We start from the raw sequence: 12,136 nt of genomic DNA, 5'->3' as shown, positions 1-12,136 counted from the left end.
AGAAAAGAAAAGAAAAGAAAAGAAAAGAAAAGAAAAGAAAAGAAAATGTTGACAATGATTTTACTCATTAGGGATCCTGTTATTTCTTGCATACAAATACGACTAAGTACTTGTCTCGATCTTAATTGCTGTTATTTCTGTTTCGACTAAGTACAGTTTTTCTCTCTTTCTCTCTCTCTCTCTCTCTCTCTCTATTTATCTATCTATCTATTTTTCTATCTCTTTCTATCTCATGAGAATACCATAACTCAGTATCTGGAGTATCCTTCGTCTTTTCCATTTCTCTACCTCTCTCTCTCTATTTCTCTCTCTCTTTCTATCTATCTACCTATCTATCTATGTATCTACCTATCTATCTCTTTCTCTACCTCTTTATTTCTTTATTCGACGATTCCGAAGAAAATTCTGCGCTTTAGCCCGAGGGAAAAATATAGTAACCACTTTCGAGCTTTGCAAACGATTCCTGATCAAACATTTTTAACCATTAATCACGACAGAGCTTTACTTAATCGATATCACCGTAATTAAGATTCTCTGTAAACACATTCCCCATAGGATAATGTAGATAATGGATAAAGGATATTGGACACATTCGAATCATTCTTCTCAAAATACAAACTGGTACGAGAGGATGCTCGCTTTGCGTTTGAAAAGGAAAAAGGGATCTAAAAAAGAAAAGAAGAGAGAAAGGAGACGAAAGAAAAGAGAAAAAAAGATAGAAACAAACAAAGAGAGAGAGAGAGACAGAGACAGAGAGAGAAAGAAAAAATAAAAAAGAAAATCTCTCGAATATTTACAGCAGACTCGTGAGAATGAACGAGACGATAGACGTGAAATTTACTTTTTCTTGAAGAAACTCCTCTCGGTTAGGTGCATATATTTTAACGGAAATAAACCTCGACGAGAGAGAGAGAGAGAGAGAGAGAGAGAGAGGGAAAGAAGATAGGAGATTTCAGTCTAGGAGAAAGTATTTCAGTCTTATTCTTCACCTGCAGGATCTTAACATCGACTTTAATCCGTCTCTGTAACCACAATCTCTCCTTCTTACATACACGCATACACACGTACATACACATCGACACAAACACTCTTCCTTTTTATTTACAGTTTACAGTTTGGGCGACGAAAATGAAACTACCGTTCTCGAGCGTACTTCTCTTCTCAGCAACGTGTAAATACACTGTACACTCTTTGTCGTTTCAGAAAATGAAAAGGACAAACATAATAAGAAGGAGATGAAAGGAAAGAGAAACAAGGAAAGAGAAAAAAGAAAAAAGAAAATAAAAGTGAAGAAGAGAAAGAGAAAGAAGAGACGAGAGATAGAGAAAAGAAGAAACAAAAGGATATAAATAAAGATAAATAAATAAGTAAATAAATAAATAAATAACAACGATAATAAAAATTAGAAATAATGTCGTTAACGTACATCCCGCAGTAATTTCTTCGTCACTAAAATAGCACAATAATTTATCGTTCAATCAAGAATCTAATCATCATCTTAAATCCAATGTGTTTTCTTTTTTCTTTCTTTCTTTTTTTTTTTTTTTTTTTCTTATATCTCTAAGATAATAAAACTTCGTAGGACCATCTTCGTTAAACCCATTCCCTACGCGATCACGTCCTTTACTTTCGAGTGCCTAAAGTGAAGTAACACATACAGAGTAATACGTATATACATACACAACTTTGTATTATATGTAACTTTGAAAGGGAAAGAGAGAGAGAGAGAGAGAGAGAAGAAGGGAATGGAAGAAGGTTTAAAGCTTCCGACACTTTAACGTTTCACATCTGCATTCGGCGTGTCTTCTTTTCGTCGTTTGTGGCCCGTCGTTTAAAGCGAAAAGCAAGTCGCCCACTCAAAGGGACATCATAAACTACGACCGTTGCTTCATGGAACTTGAGAAATGCATAAATGTATGAGTGTAAAGACCGATAAAATGAACGAAGAAAGAGAGATAGAAAGAGAGAAAGAGAGAGAGAAAAAAATATATATATATATATTTATGTATGTATGTACAGAGAGAGAAAAAGAGAGAGAGAGAGAGAGAGATTCAATATTTGCTATATTGTACATTATTTTTATTTATAATCACGTAAAAAAAAAATAACGCTCGATAATTTTTTTTTTTTTTCTTAATAATTCTTAATAAACAATGTTCCATTTGAAATGAATCAAAAATCTTCTTTCTGGATGTCATAATCGGATGAACGAAAAAAAATTAAACGAGAGAGAAAGAAAGAAAGAAAGAAAGAAAGAAAGTGATTCAATATTTAGTATTAAATCATTGTTACTTACGATCACATAGAAAAATATCGATCGATAATTTTTTTCTTAATGGTTCTTAACAAGCAATGTTGTAATTCGATGTAAAATGAATGAGGAATCTTCTTTTTAAATTTAATCGGATAGACGAAAACGAATGAAACGAAAATTAAATGGGGACAGAGAGATAGAAAGATTCAATTGTATAACATTATAACATTGTTAATTACAATGGCGTGAAAAAACGTCGCTAATTCCTATAATTTTTTTTTTTAATAATTCTTATCGATCAATGTACGATCTAAGATGAATCAAGAATCTTTTTTCTTTCAGTTTTGTTTTACAAATTAATCGATTTTTATTTAACGCTTATAGACACACACACACACACATATAAAATGTTCTTTCACGTTTCTCCATTTTTGCAAATACACTTTTTACTTTAAAAACGTAAAAACAAAATTGTTAGACGAGATCAGCCCGATGAAAAGTCTACAAAAAAAGATAAAAGCTTTTCAACGTCGTACCATGTAACCATCGGAAATTTTTATGCTTCGAAAGCGATCATGCGAATTCTTATTTCATATCCTTTAATATCGTTTAATTCCATCGCAAACGTCTCGTAACTGGGCTCACTGTTCGAGTACAGGAACGATCCATCGCATAAATCTAAATAAATAAGATGAAGTTTCTTCTCCGTACTCTACGATACTCGTATACACGAGATCCCTAGAAAAATACTTCAAAAGTGCAACGTGACTTCGTCGAGAAAATAGAACGACCGACGATAGTATTTCTACTATATATTTTTCTTTGTAATTTTCTTTTCTTTTCTTTCTTTTCTTTCTTTTTCTTTTTTTTTTAATTTATTTTCGTTCACGCACCCACGCACAGATTCTCTTTCACTCTCTCTCTCTCTCTCTCTCTCTCTCTCTCTCTCTCTCTCTCTCTCTTTCTCTTTCTCTCTCTTAACTTCGAACAGTTATTCGTCGTCCCTCAGGACAATCCAGCGCAATCCTGAAACTTCAATATTTGATATACGTGGTCAGTTTACACCCGAGGTCTTCGAACTAGTTTCATAGTCGGCTTGATGACGTGCAAATTGGGTTACATGCCCTCGGGAATCGTATAATTGAATTTGACGAGGGCATGCTTATTATCGAGTACAAACCATAAGATACGACGACGACGACGACGACGACGACGACGACGACGACGGCGACGACGACGACGACAATAACGACGACAATGACAGATCGATGTTAATTTATCACTAGTCTCAACTACGGCCGATAGATACGTAACATTTTGTTTTACGTCCGAAAAACGATGATAGATTTTCTTTCCGTTTTTACGGTTAATTGCGAATAAGAAGAAGAAAAAAAAAGAGAGAGAGAGAGAGAGAAAAGAAAAAAGGGATCGATACAACGAAGGATTATTATTATTATTTTTTTTTTTTTGGTTTTTATTCTATAACTCGCGAGTTTTATTTTTTTATTTATTTCTTTTTTGTTTTTTGTTTTTTGTTTTTTTAATAATAACGAGTACGATTTCGCGTATTTTCATGGAATCTCTTTGTTAAACGAAATAAGATCGTTTCGCGAAGTCTTAAATGTTATTTACGGACAAGTGGCAATTCTTGTAACTTAGATGGTTACATGTCACGTATTTGAATGGAAGAGATAAGAGAGTAATCTCGTCGTGAATGAAAAGACGTGGCTCATATAGAACGCAAACACTTTTCTTCGACTGACGCAAGGAGAGTTGATTGAAACAGAAAATCTACTTGTTCGTTTCAAGGGACAAATATAATAAGCAAAAGAAGAAGGAGAAGAAGAAGAAGAAGAAGAAGAAGAAGAAGAAGAAGAAGAAGAAGAAAGAAGTTTGATTTCTCAAATTGAAGTTTCTTCGATAAATTGTATCAATATCCATTATTTGTTTAATAACGAATGAAACAAAAGATATAAATATCTGAAATTGTCAGTGCCAACTCGAGGAGAATACAAAAAATAAAAGTATACTGAGAACATTACTATTTCTCGTTAGATATATATAAACGCGACAAATGACGATGTAAATATGAAGAAGATTAATCGAGCGTGTAAAAAATGTATCGTCTTGCGGATGATTAAAAGAATATCATAAATAAAAAAAAATAATAAGAAGAATAATAATAATAATAATAAAACAAGAAGAAAAAAAAAGAGAGAGAAAGAAAAGAAAGGAAACAAAGACGTGAAAAAAGAAAGAAAGAAAGAAAGAAACAGAAAAATGTTACGAGAAAATGGTACGACGAGTGCATTTGACTTGTGGCCTCAGTGGTTGACAGCTGCCAGCGGTTAGTTAGGAAGAAAAAGGCAATTGAAAGTTTGGGGAGGTGGTAGTGAAAAAAAAAAAAAATGTATTCGCCAAGTAGTTGGTAAAATTAAATTCGATACAGAGAAATGTCAAATCCTCATCGCAGTGACTATACTGGCCGTAAGCTTAGGTCTTGTGGCTGGCTGGACGTCGCCGTATTTGGCAAAATTCACGCACAAGGAAACGGAGATTCACATAACCGAAGACGAGGCATCTTGGATAGCTTCTTTTTTACCAATGGGACGACTCTTCGGTGCTATTTGTGGTTCCTTATCCTTGGAATATTTCGGCAGCAAAGTATCGCTCGTCATCACAGGATTACCCTTGATGATCGGTTGGATATGCATGATATTTGCCACCACGGCCGTAGGGTTTTATGTGTTTAGAATTCTTACGGGTAAATGATTTCTTTTTCTTGTTTGTTTTCTTTTCTTTTCTTTTCTCTCTCTTTTCCTCACTTCCCTTTTACTTACCCTCGGTAAGTTCATAAGTCCAAACAAACACAGTCTCAAACGCGTCCAATCGATAAATCCTATTTTCTACATCATCGCAATAGGTGCTTCGATGGGCATGTTCTTCACTTGTTTTCCCATTTTCATCGGCGAAATATCAACAGCACGTATACGAGGTGCCTTAATCGGGCTAGTGATTAATGGCCTACCCATTGGCACTGTGATTGGAAACATAATGGGTCCCCAGATATCGTACAAGTGGTTTGGTGTCATTAGCCTCCTGCTGACTTCGATTTTCCTCTTGACGTTTCCCTGTCTACCGAAATCACCGTATTACCTTATACGACATAATTCCATGGAGAATGCAGCTAAATCAATTTATTTTTATCATCGAAAATCAAACGTCACGGAGGAAATAAAAGAAATCAAGATATTTATAGAGGAAACGAGAGTGTCAACTCTTCGCCAGAGATTCAAGCTAATGGCGGAACCAAATAATCGTAATGCTTTTTTAATCGTCGTCTCATTGTTCTTCTTCATGCAAATCGGTGGACTCAATTCCATAGTATTTTACATGGAAATCATCATTCGCAAAGCCAAGGTTACCTTCATATCACCGTCGAGTGTCGTGATAATCGTTACCTCCATCGGTACTATTCAATCTACTTTTCTCTTCTTTTTTTTTTTATTATTACTACTGTTACTATTACTACTAATATTACTATTACTATATTATTAATATTATTAATAAAATTATATATCATTAATATATAATTTTTATTCGATCGAAAGAAACATTAATTCTTCCCTTTTTCTTCTGTTTTTTTTTTCTTTCTTTTTTAATATTGTTTCGAATAAATTCCAGGGATCATTTATGGTTGGCTGGGCATATACGCAATCGATCGTTACGGTAGAAAATTGCTTCTTATCATCTCGTGTAGCAGCATAAGTATCGGTATGATGACAATAGGAACTCATTTTCTTCTGTTAACACATGGTTACAATTCCGAAATGCTTCAACCTCTACCAGTTATATCCATGATAATGTTTATGATGATCTGCTTCGGTCTAACTTCCGTACCTAGTACCCTACTGTCGGAACTCTTTCCAGTGACTTTGAAGAGCATAGCCGGTTTTATCAGTAGTTTTACATCAGCATTATTTGCTTTCATATCTACTAAAACTTTTCAACCATTGGTGGATCTACTGACAATGCCATACGTCTTCTTCATCTATGGGAGTATAACGATATTATGCATTTTCTATACGATTTTCTACGTACCCGAGACAAAAGGAAAAACATTAAAAGTATGTATACAGTACATATGTGTGTGTGTGTGTGTATTTGTCTCTCTATCTCTCCATCTGTTCTTGCGTCTATCTCTATCTTTATCTATCCCTTCTCTCTATCCTCCTCCCACGTTAAATTACATTCTTGTGTAAACAGGAAATCCAAGTTTTACTTAAGAACAGAAACAGACATGCCGACAGAAGGAGTCAAACGGACGAAGATTGACAAAATCGAAAATGTATTGGATAAAAAGAGAATAGCAAAATATAAAAACTAGAAAGGAAGAAAGAAACGAATGTCTATCAAAATATTTGAAAACTTCGGTTGTATATATGTTTTACATTCGCGAATATGTAAATATGTTTCATTTTATTATACTGAGTACAGTAAAAATATATATATGTATGTACGTGTATGTGTTATATATATATATATATATATATATATATATATATATATATATTCGAAAGTAGTCAACCATATTCTTCTTCGAAAATTCGAAAAAAAAATATGAATAAATAGTTACGAAATAATTTTAGATACGTGTAACTATAATAATATACACGTGTGTCTTATCGCAATTAATCGGTCGAATAATCCGGCCACTTAAACAAACTCATTTAGGCAAAACGATATTAATCGATTTAATAATTTCTTTTTCTTCTATCTCTTTTCTTTTTTTCTTTCTTTCTTTTTTATCTTTAATCGACTTTGGTCCGACGATCAGAAACGCAATTACTTTCGAAGACAATATTGCTCTTTATGAAGTATAAATATATTTTATCTCGTTAAAATAAAACAAAAACAGAAAAACGAAGGCTGATAAAGACGAAGAAATAAAAACGAAATAGAGGACAAAAAAAGACAGGGAGGAAAAAATAAATGAAAGTTAAGAAAACATTTCCTCGCAAATTTATGTTGTATTAACTATACGATGTATGAAATAAACAACGCATTTGTTTCGATATTTCTCCGGGTCAAATTTTGCAACATCCACGATTTAATCTCTGAAAATTGCAACAGAATGTATTTTAAAATCGTTCCGAACGAAGATTCTTCTATTTACAAAAACGTTTCGAATACATATTTCTGTTCAAAAAAGATACATCTGTACACATATGTATATACATGTAAATATACATATATTTACATATAATATATATATATATTTATATACACAATACACACACGCACACATACTATATAATATATTGATGTATCTACGAAAAACAATAATAAAAAGATAAAAGATATTTATTCACAGCTTGAATCACAAACGTGTATCACTCCCTTTTACTTCACTTCCCCTTCCCAATCTTTTTTTTTTAATTTTCTATTTTTTTATCCTTTTTCACCACTCTAAAACTTTGTCTTTTCTCTTTCTCTCTCTCTCTCTCTCTCTCTCTTTCTCTCTTCACAAAAATATTATTTTATCTTACGCGTAAGATATTTTCTTTTTCACACTTATTATCGATCACTGATTAAAAATCAAATCAGTTTGATCCCATAACAACGACTGACTGCAATCGAGTCGGTGGACATATTGAGGTCGCATGCAATCCTGACGACAGCATCATGCTCGTACAAAGTCGTAATCCACGACAGTAGTAAATTCGCGTTCGTGATTCACGTCTCCTCGTGGAACCTCGTGGTTCACGTGACCTCGACTCATTAATACCAACGATTACAATCATCATCGTTTTATTCAAATGAAATAGAAAATGGATATATCTCATGGAACACTTATCGTTTTTGGTTATCTTCCCTATACCGACGTAATACTTATCCTTCACTTGCCAAAATAACCATATCTAATTAATCTTATGATCAATATCTTAACATAAGATGGTAAATAATTCAAGTACACGTTTGAAATTTGTCAGTTTGAAATATATTATATTTTCCTTTTAAACGAACATTACATCACGCATCGATAATGTTCGTAATTTAGGAAACCATTTGAAACGACAGACCAAACGCGGGTTCCCGTATAATTGATATTATTAAATAATCATTATCTTACGAAAACTAATTAATCGTAAAATATTCTCATATAGTTCGGACGTTCTACATGGCAAAAAATAATTCTACCGTTACAAATGTATCTTATCTGGAGTTTGAATGAGGGAAGGGAGGGAGACAGAGAGAGAGAGAGAGAGAGGGAGATAGAAGTGGTAAGGGAGAATTTTGGTTGGGTGAGGCATGGCGGTAAGGAGTGGCGAGAGTAAGAGGAACGAATTAATACGAGTAAATCATACGAGGAGAGGGTGTAAACTCTTTAACCAGAAGAATCTGACGCAGTAGGTTACTCGATCGACTCTGGAATAGTAGAAAAGAGGTCTAACGACATCTGACATTTGAAGCGAACATGGATACGCGCACAAAGGAAACCGAGACGAAGAGAACGGTGACTTGGCCACAATGGATCGGTGGTATTGGCGGTGAGCGAGATAAAAAGAATAGAAATTAGAATTTATTGTATTAGAGAGATTTAGATTTTTGACTCTTCTCTTTTGGTTAAGTTTCTTCTTATTATTATTTCCCTTTACAGTAGGTCTCCTGTTAATGCAGATAGGATTATTAGCAGGATGGTCGTCGCCCTACATAGAACGATTATTAACCGGTCAATCGTTCATGCTGATAACGGTCAAAGAGGCATCACTGATCGTATCGTTTCTTAATTTAGGAAGACTTTTCGGCGCGATTATCGGCGTTATATTCGTGAACATTTTCGGTAGCAGAAAGTCGATACTAATATGCACCATACCGATGAGCTTTTGTTGGATCTTCACGATAATAGCCGACAGAATCTTTTGGTTATATCTCGGACGAATTTGCGGTGGAATTTCCATGGGAATTAGTTACTCTTGCTTTTCTCTCTATTTAGGTGAAATCGCCGATTCGAATATACGTGGTGCTTTGGTGACAGTCGGCATGGCCGGCGTTTCATGCGGGACCCTCTTTATATTCCTCATGGCATGTTATTTATCCTTCAGGATATCGGCTATCGTTAATCTTATATTTAATATTATTCTCACGATATTGTTCATTTGGCTACCGGACACTCCTCATCATTTGGTGAAAAAAAATCAAGACGAGAAAGCCAAACAATCGATCCTTTGGTATCACAGAGATTCCAACGTCGATTTAGAATTATCGAACTTGAAAAATTTCTACAACGAGTTCAACGAGTCTACGTTCGTCGCGCTTAAACAATTTAAAATACCACAGATAAGAAATGCGATGCTAGTTACCATCGCATTATTCTTTTACACACAAATGTGCGGTCTCAATACGATATTATTTTATATGGAAACTATCATAAAATCGGCACAAGTTGACTTTATCGAACCGTCCTTCATCGTTATTATCGTCACTATATTTGGAATAATGGCCTCATTGATATCGATGACACTCATCGATACGTTCGGAAGAAAAATTCTCATGTGTTGCTCTTGTTTAATGGTTATAATAGCACTGTCCAGTCTGGGAACGCACTTTCAACTTTTAGATATGAACGTTGATCCAAAAATCATACAATGGCTGCCAATAGTTTGTATAATATTGTTTGAAATGGCCGCCTTCGTGGGATTACTTCCGGTACCAAGTGCCGTAGTAGGAGAAATATTTCCGCCTAATATAAAATGTGTCGCTGCGAGTATATCAAGTATATTCGCTTCCTTATTTGCACTCGTAGCAGCTGGAACTTATCAAATATTAGTCGATCTAATAACTAAAAAATATATTTTTTGGATGTATTCGATAATAATGACTACCGCCATACCAGTTACGATCATTTTTTTACCAGAAACAAAAGGGAAAACGTTACAGGAGATACAGAATCAGTTGATGAATGGAAAATTGAAAGAAGTTAAGAATATAAACGACAAAACCGAAACTAGCAGATTTTGAAGATTTACAAATGTATGCTTTTTATGTATTTCTACTTATCTGTAAATTATGTGTACGTACGTAGTCTATATGTCTGTATATATGTATGTCTGCATGTATGTATGTATGTATTTATGCGTATATGTTTATTCTCGACCGTGTGAAACACGTTGACTATGCTAATGAGTTATTTAGATTAATTATATACACTGATTTTTATTATTATTTATTTGTACGTCGAACATTTATATATATATATATACATACACATACACATATGTGCGTGTGATACTATCAATGTATACTAGTCATAATTGTTACGATATATAATTATTACATAACAATATTAGAAATAGAGCAACGTAAATGCAATGTATAATAACAACGAAATAAATATAATTATTTTCTTTTATCCCGACCCTTCCCCCCTCATCTCTGTTTTCCCCATAGACACTTTCTTCTTAATCTAAGAACATTGCAGCTATTTCTCTTTGCGGTGACGTAAAACGGGGTAATGTTGGGATGGAACTCGGCCAGTTTCATATTTTACAAGGTAATATTTCAACTACATGCTCGTTGACAGTATTAAATGTAACATGGCCGCGGGTACTGTGGTACCGTGGAAATTGGACACTACCTTATCTTGCACAGGTCATTGCCGATGGCCCCTTTTATCAAGGCGAATGAACCCCATGAGAATCGATAGACCACTCCCATCTTCCAAGACTTTTTCTTTCTCTTTCTTTCTTTCTCTCTTTTTCTCTTTCTCTTTCTCTCTCTCTCTTTCTCTTTCTCTTTCTCTTTCTCTTTCTCTTTCTCTTTCTCTTTCTCTTTCTCTTTCTCTTTCTCTTTCATTGTTATTATCGCTTATAACGACCATTATTTATCGTTTTAATTTTTATTATCATTTTGCTAACACACTCTCTTTCTCTTTCTCTCTCACTCTTGCTCTTATTGACATAATTTTTTTATAATAAATTTGTTCAGACAATTATCAATAAACGATAGATTAATTTTATTCGTCATTCTAGACTTTTGTGAATGAATAGTTGAATGAAATAAATATACACATGTTTTATAAAAAGGAAAACAAATTGGAAAAAAGAATCAAGGTATCAATCTGATCGCAAAGTATCTATATCAGAAGTAAAAAGTAATTTACTACCTATATATATATATATACATACACATATAACCAGTGGCCGAGTGAAACGTTAATAAATGTCATTTCTGCTCGACGACATTATAAACCAATGCGAATTTCGAGTTCGGGTGTGCATAGTTTGCATGTTCGAAACGTTTGACTTCATTCGTTGCTTTCATCAGCATGTCAAATATGTCGAAAATGAATTTCGTCTGTAGAAACGAACTAGTCGATGACTAGTTTGGAAATTGTGATAAAGAATGTGATAGGATGTAGGTGGTACGGGGTGAGATGGAGGGGGAGGTAGAGTGGACCAAGGAGGAAGAGAAAAGAAAATAGAAATAAAAACAACAACCATATAAAAAGCTACCAAAAAATGCAAAAAAAAAAGAAAAGAGAGAGAGAGAGATAAAGAAAAAGCAGACATCATTAAGTCGTTAACCTTCTCGAGCCAGTGTCATACGAGATTACGTATGTTGAATTCCCATTGTGTTACCGCGTTTTCCATCTTCTCTCTGATGTCCTATATATGCGTGCATGTATGTGTGTATTGTGTGTGGACGCGTGTGGTCGAACGCGTTCGTGTGTAAAGTTTAATTAAAACGCGTGCCTTTTTATGCAACATCCGGAGCCCTGTAATAGGTAGAATGCAACGTTGCTTCTGCATCTTCCCTCGGCGTTTAATTAAATTAATGAATCCGTTCCATCGCATATTTTTACCGAGATGATGCCAGGAG

The 12,136-nt window shown here is 34.2% G+C and overlaps 1 protein-coding gene across 1 annotated transcript; it reads left to right on the top strand.

Annotated features, from left to right (window-relative positions):
- Positions 1-4,534: 4,534 nt before the first annotated feature.
- LOC127068475 (uncharacterized) lies at positions 4,535-10,694 on the top strand. The gene is made up of 6 exons (XM_051004736.1): positions 4,535-4,601; positions 4,728-5,018; positions 5,178-5,723; positions 5,939-6,381; positions 6,521-6,586; positions 8,828-10,694. Exons 1-6 carry the CDS (start codon positions 4,535-4,537, stop codon positions 10,274-10,276), a joined length of 2,862 nt encoding a protein of 953 aa, XP_050860693.1. The 3' UTR covers positions 10,277-10,694.
- Positions 10,695-12,136: the final 1,442 nt, after the last annotated feature.

Source organism: Vespula vulgaris, chromosome 1, assembly GCF_905475345.1.
Source record: "Vespula vulgaris chromosome 1, iyVesVulg1.1, whole genome shotgun sequence".
Classification (NCBI taxonomy): domain Eukaryota; kingdom Metazoa; phylum Arthropoda; class Insecta; order Hymenoptera; family Vespidae; genus Vespula; species Vespula vulgaris.
Note: the sequence above shows the minus strand (reverse complement) of the source record. Positions and strands in the feature narration are given on the sequence as shown.